Genomic DNA, 16674 nt, shown 5'->3' with positions numbered 1-16674 from the left:
AAGAAAGGGGATCTTAAAAGCCACCTAGCTCCTTTAAATATCAGTACTTTCCCCAAAAGAGATCAGACGGAGGGAGTCAGGGGAGGGCAAGAATTTCCTCTCTCAAAGGTTATTAGACTAGCTAAACCTTCAGTCCAGCTTTTGATCTTTTCTAAATGATTTGCTGCCAAAGTCTGCCTTTTTCGAGTGTTTGAAAGGTTCTCTGACTGAAATCGTTCTCTTGCTTCAATCGTCTGTCTATCCCTCCAGGGGTCCAGACGCGCGCGCGCGCACACACCTGAGCTTGTGATGTGGGGTCTGGGAAGCCGACCTAACTTCAAAACTACAGGATGGCTGGCGAGCTAGGACACAAACACACACAGGCACGAAGTCTATAATATACATAATTCAGAATCCCCGGACGTTTGCATTTCCACGGCAGTAGTTCTTAGACGACCCAGCTGAGCAGACGCATACATTAAACGAGCGTGAGAGTCAATGGGCAAAATCTGGTGAGATTCTCTTGAGTTTGGGATCTCTCGTGTCTTTCCCGTCGTCTGCGTTTCCCTCTCGTTTTAGATCCCTTCAGAACGCCACTCGCGTTTCAACGCGCGCCCCAATTCCGCGCGGGCGCGCGCTCACACACACACACTCCGAGTCAGACACCGGCTGAGCGGGCAAACCTGCGAGCGCCAGCCGGTCTGTCGGTCCCTTTAAGAGTGGTGCCTCTGACATCACGGCCAGCTGCAGTGAGCCGGGCTGGGTGCTGCTGAGCTGGGGGTGATTGTGAATTCTCCTCGCGCCCCTCGTCAGTTCCCAGCCAAGCGGATCCCGTGATCCAGCGGGATCCGGCAGCGGGGGCGCCCTGTGCTTTCCATCCTGGGTGTGTGGGTCTCTCTGTGTGTGTATGTGTGTGGGTCCGTGAGCACGCGTGTGTGTGTGTGTGTATGCGTACGTGTGCGCCAAAAAGCGGGGGAACCGACTCACTGACAGCCCAGCCGCCTCTCGGCAGCCGACTGCGGCACCAGTGCCCGATCGAAGCCCCCAGGACAAGCTCGGTAGCGGCGGCAGCTGCCATCCTGTCCCTCCCCGCTGCGGCTCAGCTCCATCTCGCTCACCGCTACGGCCACTGGCCGAGCCGAGCCTCCCCGTTGCCCCCTCCGCCGGTGGGATCCTTTGAAGAAACGGGACGCTCTGGGGCTCTTAGAGGCCTAGGCTATTTCCACCCACTGGTCTTTTTGTCTTTCTTTGCGGCGCTTTCCCTTTCTTCCTTTCTTCTCTCTCTGTGTGTGTGTGTGTGTGTGCGCGCGCGCGCGCGGTTTCCCCAGACGATTCCCCCCTCCCCCCCGCTGCGATTTTTGGAGGCTTGTTGGGTTTTCTCTCCGGCTTTCCCCCCCAGCCTTCCCCTCTTCCTCCTGCGTTTCTCCCTCCCTCCCCTTCCCCTTGCAATTGCGTCGCTTTGGTCGCCCTTTGGACCACCTGCGATCGCCTCCTTCCTCGCCCGTTTGTGCTTCCCACCTGCCGGCAGGCTCGCTTGCTAGGCGCCGGCTTCTGTCGCTCCCCTCCGTCCGCTGAGGCGGCTTTCCCGGCTGCTCCTCTCGCCCCCTCCTCCCGCTGCATTCATTCTCTTCCCTCCCTCTCTCTTTCCGCTCTCCTGCCTCGCCCCCCCCCTCCGCCTCGTCCTCCAGCGGTCCCCTCTTCGGCGGCCAGCTTTTAGTCTGCCGCCGTTGCTGCTGCAGCCGTCCCCTTTCCCGCCGCCGCCGCCGCCTCTTCCTCGCCACTGCCTGCCTTCTTTCGCTGCTTTTTTTTCCTTCTGTCATTGCCCCCCTCCCTGCCCGCTGCTGCATTCCTTCCTTCCTTCCTTCCTCCCTCTCTCCCTCCCTCCCCCCTCCTTCTCTCCAGCTCCCCGATCGAGATTTACCCCCCGCTTGTCCATTGCTGCAGCGTTTCCTTTTTCCATTCCGTCGCCCCTTTCGAAACGCTGCACCCGTTCTCTCCTCCTCCTCCTCCCCCCTCCCCACAACACACACGCACACACACACACACACACACGTTCAAATACTCCTTCCTCCTCACTTTGGAATGAAGCAAACTTCTGGATGGGGCGCCCAGCAATAGACCCCTGGCCTTTGGGCTTGCAGAGGGCCGGTCCTTGAAGCCGGGGGTCCCCATTCCGCCGCCCCCCTCCCAGAAAAGGGGAAAAGGCGGTTTCCCCCAACTTGCTCCCCTCCCCGGCCGCCGCCGACGTCGGAGTGCAAAACAAGGCGAAGTAACAAGCAGGGGAGCGATGCAGGTGCGGGGGAAGGCGAGCGAGGAATCCGGAGCCCCCGTGGCGTTCTAACCGCAAGGTGAGACGTGCGGCTGCCCTTCCGGCCGATCCCTGCCGTGGTCGGCCAAGCCTATTACTTGAGAATCACAGCCTGCCTTCCTTGGGCCGGCTTCCCTTCGGGCCTTGCTGGTTCTGAGGGGGGAAGGGGGAGGGGGAAGTGCGTGCGTGCCCCTCTGCATTCATGCCTTGGAACTGTGCAGCCTGCCCGGTGTCACTCCATAAATCAGCATGCCAGGCAGAACTTCAGAGATCAGAGTTCTGTATATACTGGAAAACTGTGGCATGGGCAACCCCATCACCCACCCCACTGCCCTTGCTGATCTTCGGAAAGTATCCCCTTGTTTATTTCTTCCTTTGGGACTGAGTGCTACTTTGTACAACTTTGGCTGCTTTGCCAGCTTGTGGCCTTTCTCACACTAAACAGTGCAATGGTGGTTGTGGACTACCTAGATATGTGACAGGTGTGTAATGGTTGGGGTCTTGAATCCTTCGTTCTTTTCTTTTTCTTTTTCTTTTTCTTTTTCTTTTAAGGAATTGGCTTCAACTTGAAATATCTGCACCTTTTAATTCCCTCCTGATAGCAAGTGTGTGGCTGGCGGCTATATGCTCATAGAGTTGTCGTAAGTCTGCTTTTGGATAGTGGGTGCTGAAGTACAAGGCAGGTAATTATTGGAATAATAATCCCAGTCTAAGATTGTGGGATACTGCAGGTGACAACTTTCTTTGCCACTACACATCCGTATTGCCTGCTTGGGACAACCATCTATTCCTAAAAGTGCAAATTTTCATTGAGTCTGAATAAAATTCCCATTGCAGCTGGGAATTCTGTTTCCTCTCTGGCTTTCGTGAAAATGTGCATGGGTAAAAACAGCACCTGCCCACCTTTGGTTTTTAAAACAACCATCTTTGGACCAATTGTCATCAACTTGATGCTGCTGCTGAAGAAAATATCTTCACTGTTTTCCCCACCTTGCTAAGAAAGATAATCAATGTGTCAAGAGTGTAAGATTTCTTGTCCGAGATTCATACTTCTATTGTGGTGTTCTAGGGCCAGAATGATAGGATGTGTCTGTTATGCTACAAGAGCATAACAGGGCTAGGTGTGTGTGTTTGTGTGTGTGTGTATTAGGGCAGGGGACAGAATTGGTGTCATACATAGATTTCTTCAGCTCCTCACTGATAGGCAGGCAGGCAATCTGTGATTTCAGGCAGAACATGACACTGGTTTCCTGTAATACTGAAGTGTTCAGCCCGCTTCTGAGGTTGTGCTAGTGTGTTGTGCAGATTTAGTAGGACAGGCTAAGAGAGGATGCAAGAATGTTTAACACCTTTCTCTGGGTGGTGCATCAGGGCAGCCTTCTCCAGCCTCCAGATCTATTGGTTGGGCTTCCATGACCCCCATCCCAATCATTGGAGGCTGATCATCAGAGATACTGGAAGTTATGGTCCAAACACATTTAAAGAATATAAGATTGAGGATGCTTGCACTATAGTGCAGTGTGTGTCTGAGTGTGTCTGTCTGTGTGTGTGTGTGTGTGTATATGCATGTGACTAAGAAACTAATAGAGAAGGTTTTCTCCTCATTTTTTTTCCCAAGCATTAATCTGTGTATGAGAATAATGTCACACAGGTATTGTATATCTCTCTGCTCGATGCCCTGATATTTTTGCATGATTTCCCTTAACTCCGATTTTCCTTGTCTTCGCATATTGCACAAATCTTTTCAAACACGGGGGTTATGGTAGCCCCACCTCCCCTACTGCCCCTTATTAATATTCTATTACAGGCACATATAATTTATCAAGGATGATCCCTATATTATACAGTGAACAAGGATGATCTTTGTATGTATGTATGTGTGTATCCTGTCCTGGATATGCTGATGGATTTAAGCTTAGCACATTTCTCACTCCTCTTTGGCTGATTGCCTTCTTCAGAAGAATGTCTTTTATAGGGAAGTTTCCTTCAAGACAGGCATCCATGTGAATTATCTATCTTTCTGCTTTGGTGGGGTTATGGGGGGGGGGGTTCACCCTGCTAGCAGAGGAACATCAATTTTTGGAATGGTATCCTACTACCTAAACTGAGGTTAATCATGTTGGTGCTTAGTTGGGGGAGACTGTTAAGAGACTGGGCGATTTTACACAAAAGAAGCCCAGGATTTCTCCAGGTGATTCCAGAGGTGATACGGCTATGATCTTGTATTTCTTGACAAGTGAAGATGGTATAGCTATGGCTGGAAGGAGAAGCTCCCGGTGGTGGGATGGGATGGAGATCAGTACCAGACTGACATAGCACACGAGAGCCAAATAGGAGGCAGGATGGCTGAGAGCTAATTTTACTACCTTTGTGAATCTGTGTCAGGCACAGCATCATTCCTACAATAATAGTAGTATGCTGTGAGTTGGAGCATCAGGCAGCCAGAGTATCATCTTATTGCAGTGAAAGGGATGATGGAGGAAATGTTATTATGCCTCCCTTGATGCTGAGCGGGTTGTGTGGGAGGCAGTAGAGCATAGTGGCTAGATTGCTGGTCTTAAACAAAGGACCCTCTAATTCACTTTCCTAGACTTAGCTTCTTGGATAGGCTGAAATAGGTTCTCTAGGAGGATTGAAATTTGTTCGTTTATTGTAGAATGTTTACAGAGACGCTCAGCATAATTATACCTTGTTCTGAGTGGCAAGCAGTATATTTAAATATAAAAAGTCCATCTATAGTCTGACATATCTGGAGATTGTTAGGGTGAGGAAAGCTTTATCAGGCACAATATCTAGACACCCCCCCACACACCCAAGGCTTATTTGCTAATTTGGGGGCCCTCAGCTCCACCTATCTGACCCATCTGATGTCAAGGCATAAATAAACCGAGGTGGTGAACAAACAGGTGTTCTTTAGGGTGAAAGGGGAGACTTAAATAGGTATTTCTCAAACCTGGTGACTTTAAGACAAATGGTATGCTAGCTGGGGAATTCTGGGATTTGAAGTCCAAAATGGCATTTATGCTTTCTTATAAATGGAGCTTACCATTTTGAGTTTGGAAACCAACGGGTAAGATGGAAATAGGATTTTCTACATGCTATTTCTATATAGAGAAGTAAAAAAAAAAAATAACCTCCCACCAACCTAAAAAAATCATTAGTCCCACCAAAATTCATTTGGTGTCCCTTAACGTCTCTGAGATGTATCCTATATATCTAATGTGTTACAGTTACAACCCATCCCCTCAAAGCTTGGGGGAGAACATATGGGTTAGGCATAGGTACGCCCCTTTTATTCTAAAAACAAACCTGTGAAAGAGGCTTACATTAATTGTACTCTGATTGTATCACACAAACAAGGGGCTCAGCACAATGTACTGTTATTCACCTCAGCCTGGTTAGGCTGAATTATCCAGCAACATTAGTGACTGGAGGCAGATTTGAAACTCTTTCTCCTTTAAATAAATAAATAAAATTAGGTTTTGCAACCTCATAGTCTTTTTTAATTTTATTTAGCCCTATCCAGCATTGTTTGATGATGAGAGAGTTCAACACCTCTGAAGAGCATCACTTGGCTTCAGGTAGACCAGGGATATCAAACTCGATTTCATTGAGGGCCGCATCAGGGTTGTGTTTGACTTTGAGGGTTGGGTGCGTGGTGGGCGTGGCCAGGGTGGGCATGGCCATCTTGATGTCACTCATGTTGGAGGGGCACCTGTGGTGGCCTGAGCACTCTGCCAATGAAAATGGGCTCCCGAGCTCCGCTTTCAGCTGCAACGGCTTCCTGCAACCCTCTGCCAGCATAAACGAAGCTCAAGAAGGCTGCCCGCGGTGCTCGTGAGCTCCATTTTTGGCTGTGATGACCTCCTGCAACCCTCTGCCAGTGAAAACTGGCAGAGGCACCACGGGCCAGTCCTTTGCTGTTTCCAGGGGGGCCTCGTGCATCAGTTCTAAGCACTCTGCGGGCCGAATCTGGCCCCTGGGCCTTGAGTTTGACACCCGTGAGCTAGACAAATCTATCACACTAACTTTGCTAATAGCTTAGTTGTTCCCTCCGTTGAAAAAAGGAGAGGTTTCACTTGTTACACTTTTTTGGATTCTGCTGCTATTGAAGACCCAGGAGTGAGGCTGGCAAAGATGGCTGCCCTCACTAAAGACAAATGGCTTGGTCCATGCCAAGCAGATCACTTGGCCAGGCTCTAGGATACATTGGCAACTGCCCTATTGTTTTCACTGATTGTTAAGAGAATCTGAAACAAATCCATAACATCTTGATATTTTTCATTCCGGAAAAGTAATAGTCAAAGGCACTAAAGTCTCCTATTCTTTCAAAATATATAATAGAATAACAGAGTTGGAAGGGACCTTGGAAGTCTTCTAGTCCAACCGCTGCCCAATCCAATGTCCTGCAACCCTACTGGTTGGGCCAATGAGAGATGAACAAATCTGGGGAGTATCCAGTTGGAGAGATCTAAAGTGGTTAATTGAACACAGGATCAAAGTTTCTTGCATATGGATACCAGAATTTTGAAAGTATATGGCTTGTGCTTCAGAATGTGTATTTAATTGTGTTAACATATCCCACTGGGCATAGTGTGTGAAAAAAAACCACGTTTGTGTAGGCCAACATTTACAGAAGTGATGAATGTCCAATGGAAGGTGGCATAGTTCCCAGACCATTTCCATGTGCCGGTTGTTGTCAACAGATCTTGTGCATATGTTTTGGGGTTTTGCTTAGTCTGCTTGGTGAATGCTGTCAAGCACAGTAGGTGATAAATCATGGAGAAATAGATCATGGGTGATTAACATCATACACAAACCATATGCATGTAATATTTAATCATAGGGACTGGTTTATAGGTGAACATTTTTGGACATGTTTTGTCTCTTAAATGTTTAATCTGTCCTATCTTGGACACAGAGAGTAGTAAATTGCACACAACAAATTGTAAGGGAAGACAGGTTAACAAGCAGGTAGATAATTATTAAAAACCCTGACAGTAAGTAATGCAAAGCAATAAGGTAGTCCTCAACTTATGACTACAATTGAGCCCAAAATTTCTGTTGCTTAGCGAGACAGCTGTTACATAAATTTTGCCCCATGTCATAACATTTCTTGCCACAGTTAGGTGAACCACCAAAGTTGTTACGTTAGTAACACGGATGTTAAGTGAATCTGGCTTCCCTATTGACTTTGCTTGTCAGAAGGTCACAAAAGGCGATCCCCCTGGGACACTGCAATTGTCATAAATATGAATCAGTTGCCAAGTGTCTGAATTTTGGTCACGTGGCCATGGGGATACTGCACCTGTCATAAGTGTGAAAAACGGTCATAAGTCACTTTTTTTCAGTGCTGTTGTAACTTCAAATATTCATTAAATGAACTGTTGTAAATTAGGACTGTCTCTATGAATAATCCATTCTGTTTCTGGATGTTTTCTAAAGTGCCCAATATTCTCTTAAATATTTACATTTCAGTCTTCCTCTACAATCATCTAGTTACCCAGGAATGGAAATGGGCAAAGCAAGAAATCCAGAATAAGCATCTCTTAAGATTACTGTCTCTTCTATTTGTAACCTTCTAGCAAAAAAGCTATCTTCCCAAGTATCATCCATCCCTTTAAATATCCCTGTACATTGAAGCATACGTATATATTTGTCTGAACTTGATTGTCTGTTCATCCATACCTTGGTCTCTGGCTATAAACATACATATCTCTTTTCTCACTAGCTGATATAATCCTCCACTTTCTTCACACATATACTGCTCCACGCACGCACGCACGCACACACACAGAGTTATGTGCCTGATTGTGTTATATGCGTGTGCGTGTATGTGCTGATTTGGAACAGGGTTTGTGTAGGATGGTTTGGGTATTGTGTCACCTTCTGTAACCAAAATAAACTCATTGCAGATGGGAGACATCAGATGAAGTTTCTCAGCTAGCAGCTGGGGTAATGCCACACTGCCAGGAATTATAAACAATGTATAAGAAGGCAGTAGGGCCATTGTTACAGACAAGACCCTATCTCATCCTTGAGTCCCCTCAAGGGGGCTGCAAGTCCGTTTATGCGTGGATTCTTTGCCATTCTCCCCTGGTCCTCTATCTAGCCCAAATTCTACTTTTCTATCTTATGTACACATATGATAACAGATAATTGTATTCTGGGGAGGAGGGGTTTTTTATCTCAATGCCACAAATGAAAAACATAATTAGAAACCCCAGTAGATATGAGCAAGGAAAAGTTCTTGAAAACTGCATTGCAAGTGGAGATGATGTTAGATGTTGAAAGTGCAAAATTATATCCTGAAGAGAATTATAAATTTGTGACCATAAAATAAAATAAAATCAAGGCTCGGTAATATTCGTATTACTGAGGAAAATGAGGCAAGGCACCTGGTCCATATTGTTGAAGGAGGTTGGTGCAGTCATGCTGACTGGGGAATTCTAGGAATTGAAGTCCACTCATCTTCCTATTGCTAAGGTTGGGAAACCCTGTACTCAGGTGCCTGAGAATAAGTGGTAATTACATTTTGACTGTTTTCATGTGGCACATTGAACCACAAAAATAGTGGGCAAGATCTTAAATTTCCATCTTCTACAAAGAAAGTTCAGAATACTATCCAATCCCAGATAATTGGCCCAATCCAGAAAATCATGATTCAGTTAATCATGGGCACGAATGTTCCATGAAAAAAAACCTTTCTGTGTCTCCACCTTCTACAAAGAGAAATAAACCAAAGAGATTAAGCTTCTTAAAAGCATTTTTATATAGCTAAAACTATAAAATATTCATAAGAAAGCATAGAAATCCTGGTTTTTGAAATTCTTGGTAGGGTGCCATGGGAGGAGGAAGAAGCTTGTTAAAAATGTGCCGGATGAAAATCGGGATAGTTGAAGGAAGTCTAGAATCAGAGTTTTATTTCTGAAACACAAGTTGTTCCTGTTAGGTTTCAGACACATAATATCTCAAGGGAAACTAAGCATGTGTGGTGTTCCTACTCTCTGAATTTGAACTATGAAATGCAATAATGCAGAACTTCCAAAGAAGTGCATCTTAAGACATGATATTGAATAGAAAGGGGAAAAAAAGTGGCATTCACATATTATTTTCAAATCACCAGATAGATCTTTGGCAGAAATTCTCTATCAAACTGTTAACAGGCACTCTTCCCTCATAATTCCAGTGTGTAGGAGAAGAGCAAGCAGAGCTGGGGGGCAGAGCTAAGCACGTCATCAGTTTAGAGTCAATAAGTTGTCATAAATGGTCCAAGTTCAACCCCTCTTGAATTCCGTTGACCCTTATTTGGTGCCAATAAAATGTTAAACTTTAATTGATTAGATTCTTGTGTGTAGGCTTGAGCAGTAAATCCTTTTTGAATTGCAACTTAATTTATGGTCCTAATCCTTTGCCTGACAAGTGTCAGATGAAAGTGTGGAGAGAGGAAATTGGGCAGGTTCTCCTTGGTGGTTTCTCTCCACCATTAGAAGGAGGCTAAGTGGAAAATGTTCCTTTTACTCACTCTTGTCATGGCTCACATTTCTGGAGAAGGCAAGTAAGTGCAATTCATGAGGTCAAGGAACAAGAGCAGAAACGTGGAAGGTTGAGCTTGGCAGATGATCCTCTTATTGGACTAAATTTCAACAGATTGTGCCAAGTTACAAAAACTCTGTTGCTACTCCTGGTCCACCAACCCTCTGCAAAAATATTTTTATAATAGAGTGTGAAACCTGTCTTCCCACACACTAATCAAATACTGCTCTCAAATTCTGGTCTTTAATATCCTCCTTAAGGGGTGAAAACAGAGAAAAAGACTATATTGTGTTCTCCTCACCCTTGCCATCTGTGTTCCTAGAAGGTTTTCAGGAGGTTTTGTTGTTGAAGCTTGTCTTAGGAGTTAAACTGCAAGGACAACATACAGTAGTTCACAGTTCAGGCTACAGTATATAGGATCCTTTCTGCTGTATTGCACACTGTTTGATTCAGGAACATGGCTTATCTTTGGGTTGGTCAATATTAGCTATATAGGAATTGATTATTTTATTGGCTGGAACAAGCATGAACTCAAGATGGTCCTACAGTGTTTATGTTAATAAAGGACTGAAATAATCTATCCTGCACTTGAACATATATTCAGAAAAACTATAAGAAATTTAGGGTCTTCTCCATATAGAAGATCATTTTACTGCTATTTACAATACAATCCATTGAGAAATGTGTTTTCTACATATGGTCCAAGACTCCTGTGTTTTTGGAAGGGGATTTGTTTAAGAGAATCTCTTCTGACAAGATGGGTGGTGTACAAAGTAGGTAGGTAGGTAGATAGGTAAGTAGATAGAGAGACACAGATAGATAGATAGATAGATAGATAGATAGATAGATAGATAGACAGACGCAGATAGATAGATAGATAGATAGATAGATAGATAGATAGATAGACAGACAGACAGACAGACAGACACACACACACAGAGAGAGAGAGAGATATGATGATGATGATGATGATGATGATGATGATGATGATGATGATGGATGGCCAGATAGAAAGAGAGCTGGAAAAGTCACATTTTTCAAAGACAATTCAGCAAAACTATTACCACAATGTTACATACTGGTGAAATGCTATTTTTTATACATGTAAGAGATATTCCAGTCAACATCCAGCTACTGGATTCAGCAATCATATTTAGTTTTCCCACAATGGAAACAACATTTAGAAATGTTTTAGGAAATCAGAAAATGGTGTTCTCAGATCTAGTTGCCTAATGTTATTCAATACAGCATGATTGTCAGTACCACTGCAACTAACATGACCAGCCAAACTTGTGAAGGGGCTTCATCCATAAACACTTTGCCAAATTTAGAGCCAGCCATAGGTTAAATAGCAAAGCTTGATAGATATCAGATTACTCTTTCAAAAAGAAGCAGAAATCTTGTATTGGAAAATGACTCCTGTATGATACTTGCATAATGTCAGAAAATTGGTTGGGCTGAATACAAGCAATCATAATTCCTCCGTTTTATTGGTATGGGAGGAATTTGTCACTTTAATATGCAAGACTAGAATCTAAAATTCCTGGCACATGAGAACAATAAGAGACCAGAGGCAGAAAAACCGGGTTCCTAAGAAGAATTTTCAAACCACATGGAGCCATTCCGAGTATTTTCTTGCCAAATGGCGACATAGGATTTTTGCACCCTGTATTGATAAATACAAATCCTGGGAGCCTAGAAGTTATGGGATTTGTAATCCTGGTTCATCAAGGCTTCCCATTTTTGGGGAAGCCTGCTCTAGTACATATTACAGAAGGAAGCTTTACCACTGACCTGGATTTCTTGGTCAAATATTCAACCTTTCCAAGTCAGAAAAATGTAGAGGAGAGACCATCCTTTCAGAATTTTGGTATCAGGCTCCTTGGGGCCTGGGGAAAATTTTAACGAATTTGGTGGCTCAAATTATCCAAGACAACATAAAAGCATTTGAGAACCAGCAGTTCTGGAGATCTCTGGGAACCAACACATTTGATTCAAAAACGGGCAACAAATAGTCTAGTAAAAATCACAAGTTTTTTTGTCTGAAATGGTGTAGGGTTTTCTGCTTGAGAAGGAGGTTGGATTAGAAAACCTCCAAGGTCCTTCCAACTCTGTTATTCTGTTTGTTGTCTGTCTGGTTTGGTTTTAGTACTCCCCAGGAGTTTTGGATTGATTGGGGTTTATTTCTCTTCCAGGTCCTTGCGCTGCATTTGGCCAGTCGCTCTCTCTGCCACCTAGGATGAGTAACTGCAGCAGTCGCGCCCTGACCCTGCTGTCTAGTGTTTTTGGAGCGTGTGGGCTGCTCCTGGTGGGCATTGCTGTCAGTACTGACTATTGGCTGTTCATGGAGGAAGGGATTGTGTTTCCGCAAAACCAGACCACGGAAATAGTCATGGCACTCCATGCTGGCCTCTGGAGGGTTTGCTTCTTTGCAGGTAAGGGTCTGAGGTCTCTCTTGCAATGCTGCTTTCATTTATGACTCTTAGGACCGTATCTTAGGACCAGTCTTAGTATTTCCATCTTAGGACCTCAGGACTAAACTGGACTCGAGTGTCCTCATTTTCTAAATTCCTCTATATTCTTCAGATCATACCAGATACAAGCAACCGGAGCCACTCGTGAATAGCGAGAATCAGTAACTTTATTGTCTACCACCTATGTTGCAAGAATCTCACCAGACTTCTTGTCTTGGGAACAACCAGATAAGGCTTCGTGGATCTTGAGGAAGGTCTAGTTTATGCTGCTTGCGGCTGCAGAAAGACTCCAAGCTAGGCCCTTTCTTGACTCCTCCTTCCAACCTAGCTGGTAATTTCACAACAGATCAACATTTGATAGCTAGAGTAGCAAAACAATGCCTTGACTGAAGGGCAACATTCATATTCTAATCAACTTAATTCTGGTTGACTATATGCAAAGTTGAAATCATTGGGCAATGTGGAAACCCAAGAAATGTGGTTCTTCCCAGAAGGTCTGGAGTGGTCTGCAGTTTAGCTCTTGACAAGGTTCTTCAGGTTCTTCATTCACCTAAATTTAGCTTTAAAAGTTGGTTCTGAATTCCAAGCCATGCTAATCAGGCTGCAGCGGTGAAATCCACTTACCTTTGCCTTTACCTTATCGGTTCGGGAACGGGAGTGCGCGCACGTTATGTGCAGATGGTAAAAAAGGAATGTAATGATATCCCGGCAGGTGGGCGGAGCCTCCTGCCACCGATGCTACCGGTTCAGCGAACCGGATAGAACCAGGGGAGGGATATTACCGCTGTCAGGCTGGGGAGGCAGGTCAGAATTGACTTTAGGGGTATATTATTTCCAAGAGAGAAGAATTCATTAAGAGTCTTGGAATGAGAAGGTCTGCCTGTCTTCTTTTCATTGAATAATGCTAGAAATATTGCAAATACTGCATTTGTTTAAATTGTGCAACTCAACTATCCATCCATGCACATTTAGCTATCTTGTCTTTCCTATGCAATGATATCCCCCTTTATTCTTGCCTCTAAACCACGGAGTATTATCCTTTTTGTGCCATGGATCCCTTTTGACAGACTGCAGACCCCTCTCCAAACAAAAATACATTTAAATTGGCCTCTCTCTCTCTTTTTTTTTAATTAAAGTTTTATTACACACATATTAAAACATTGGACACGGTGTAACCATCCTGGCATTCTCTTTGCCATACATACTAAAATGAAAGATAAGTATCATATGTACCTTATATACAATTAGTCTGTTCAGTATTTACATATATAAAGACATCCTTCTTCTTTCTATAGTACTTATACATTTGTTTTATCCATTATCATTCTATTATAGTTACATACATAACTTTAATTCTCCATTTTATGAATTCTAGTCAGTTCTTGTTTTTCAACCCTCTTTTCTGTTCCAACCATTGACAAAATTTGTTCTATATCTCGTGGTATTCTGACTCGCCTTTATTTTTCAATTCCAAGGTTAATCTATCCATTTCCGCACATGTCAAAAAAAATTTGATCACTTCATCTTCTAGAGGTTTTTTTTCCAATTTTTGGGCAAAACTCATTCTTGCTGCTATTATAATATGTGTTATTAAGTGAGTTACCCCTTTACTGTATTTCCCATTTATTATTCCCAATAGGAATAGTTCTGGTTTATATTCTATTTCTTCTCCAATTATTTTTGCCAACCATAAATAAATCTTCCACCAATACTCCTTTGCTTTTTTACATAACCACCACATATGATAGTATGTGCCTAATAACCACCACGTATGATAGTACGTGCCTAATGCACTATCTGACTCTGTAGTTTCTTCCCCAAACCCCTAAAACTTAACCTTAAAACTGTCTATTGTTGACCTCACCCCATTCCTAAGAGGTCTGTAAAGGGTGTGCATAAGTGCACCAGCGTGCCTAGCATCCCTGTCCTAATATTCCTTTTTACTTACTCTTTTCATGTATTCAAATTATGTTTATACTTTTGCCTGTTATCTTATATATGCTTGACAAATAAACTTATGATTATGATGATTATGATTAATTCATGGTTGCATTTCCAACACTTTGGTGATAAAGGCTTAAATTGGTCTCTCTCAATCTCAGTAACTTTAAGATGCATGAATTCCCAGAATTCCCCAGCCAATTGGCTAAAGGATTCTGAGAGTTGAAGTCTGCACATTTTAAGAGAGCTGAGATTGAGAAACACTGATTTAGATACATAAAATAAAATGCATAGAGGTAGTTCTTTTTTTAAAGTTTTTTATTTTTTACAAACACATCAATGTGTGAACAGTGTGACATCTGAGCATCATACATTTTAATACAAATAAAATAGTATTAGTCATATTTGTTTCATTTAACAAGCTTATATAATCCTTGTACTAATACACACATTTTTATTAAATTATAATCTTTCAATCATTCAATGTTTCAATGTGTCATTTCTATGCCACTCACCCTGTATCATACCTTTTAATACAATTAGAATATTATTAATCATATTTATTACTTTTAACACGCTTATATAATTCTAACAATAGTACAAACATTGAAATCTTCCATTATTTGCTTGTTCAACATAATCCTTCATTATTTAGTTATTCAATGTTATTTTTACATCAATCACCATATTCTGCATGTCATACATTTTAATACAAATAAAGTATTTTTGATCATATTTGTTACATTTAGTAAACATCTATTCATGCCAAGTTATAATCTTTCATTGTTTCATTATTTATTTAATCAATAGTTCGATATATTATTTTTATGCCAGTCACCATATTATTTAAGTATACGTAGTAATACCATCATTCAAATTCTTATTAACATAGAGGTAGTTCTTGATTTACAACCACTGAAGCACTGAAAAAAAGGTGACTTGTGACCAGTTTTTACCATTGCAGCCCATGATCAAAATTTGACTGCTTGGCAACTGGCATGTATTTATGACAGTTGCATGGCCTCCTGGTGACGTCATCACCATTTCTAACCTCCCCAGTCAGCTTCCAACAAGCAATCAATGGGTCGAAGCCAGATTCACTTAATGGCTGCATGATTCTCGTTAACAATTGCAGTGATTTGCTTAACAATTATGGCAAAAAAGGCCCTAAAATGGGACAGAACTCACTTAACAACTGCCTTGCCCAAAACGGAAATTTTGGGCTCATGTGTGGTTGTAAATCAAGGACTACCTACACTAGTAACTCTGTGACCCATTGGGCCATCCTTTCAGAAGTATTTCCTCACCAGATTTTTCAGAGTTTTTAACAGTGACAGAATTTCTAAGTCACTGCCTTCATTGGAAATGCATTCAGAGATGCGTCTGTCTTGAAAACAGCCCATGTTGAACTGTGTAGCACAAACATCAGCACAGAAAATGTTTTGCGACATTTTGTGTTATACCATAAACTGTTTCATGGTGATTTTTGTGTCATAAAATGTTTTACAAAATTTGCCAAAGTTCATTTGAATGGGAGTCCTGGGTCCCAGATTTTGGACATGTTCTGTAAGTTAACCCATTTCAAGTACCTCGGTTCAAAGATTGTTGCCCTATGAGACACTGTTTTGGCCAAGTTAAAGGTTACAGCAGGGGTACCCAAACTTGGGAGCTTTAAGACTTGTGGACTTCACAAGCTATGCTGGCTGGAGAATTCTGGGAGCTGAAGTCCACAAGTCTTAAAGCTCCCAAGTTTGGGGACCTCTGGGTTACAGGAATGAGAGTTTTAGTGTATGTGTGTGTACGTGCACAATGTGTGCGCGTGCGCACACACACAGAGTAAAAGAATTTGATGGCACATAATGAATGAATGAATCAATCAATGTTATTGGTAATGATAATATAGCTTTGTAACATCTAAGGTAAGGGGTATGGAACAGTGCAATGAACATAAGAGACATTTCTTCATTAGTTTCCTTATTAGATTGTTATCCTGGAGCACAAAGTCCTATCCCCTCTAGTTCCTTTTTTGCTCCACAACAATATTCCTATGAGGTGAAGGGGCCACTGAGGAAGAGTGAGTGGCCCAAGGTCACCCACTGAACTTCCATGGTTGGAAGTAGAACTTGAATCTGAGTCTCCAGCGCTGGTTTAACATCTGAACGACTAGATTTCATGAACAGAGCAGTGCGTATGCATACCCGATGCCAGTGATGAAATCTAAAATTTGTTACTACCGTTTCTGTGGGCGTGGCTTGGTGGGGGGTAATGTGACTGGGTGGGCGTGGCCAATTTTTTTTTTTTACTTTTAAAACCATTTTTTCTACAACCTCTTTGGCGAAGAGGTTGTAAAAAAATGCTTCCAAAAGGCTCTGACGATCCCAGCTGAGTTGCGTGATCGGCAGAGGCTTTTTAAAAAAGCCTCTGCCAATCAGGCAA

General features: G+C 42.9%; 1 protein-coding gene across 3 annotated transcripts in view; it reads left to right on the top strand.

The window, feature by feature from the left end:
- Positions 1-759: 759 nt before the first annotated feature.
- The window catches only part of CACNG7 (calcium voltage-gated channel auxiliary subunit gamma 7), a 70890-nt gene continuing 54975 nt past the window's right edge, over positions 760-16674 (top strand). Inside the window, exons 1-3 of one of the 3 annotated variants that reach the window (XM_034419445.3) lie at positions 768-2327; positions 2840-2928; positions 12019-12258. In XM_034419445.3, coding sequence (XP_034275336.1) covers positions 12063-12258 — 196 coding nt within the window. In that variant the 5' untranslated portion in view covers positions 768-2327; positions 2840-2928; positions 12019-12062. Of the gene's footprint in view, positions 2328-2839; positions 2929-12018; positions 12259-16674 lie in introns of all 3 variants that reach the window. The other 2 variants (XM_060692798.2, XM_034419444.3) reach the window with 2 other exon arrangements.

This window comes from Pantherophis guttatus, chromosome 4 (assembly GCF_059756535.1).
Source record: "Pantherophis guttatus breed Tessera chromosome 4, ASM5975653v1, whole genome shotgun sequence".
Classification (NCBI taxonomy): Eukaryota; Metazoa; Chordata; class Lepidosauria; order Squamata; family Colubridae; genus Pantherophis; species Pantherophis guttatus.
The sequence above is the reverse complement of the archived record's forward strand: the minus strand, read 5'-3'. Positions and strand labels throughout refer to the sequence as shown.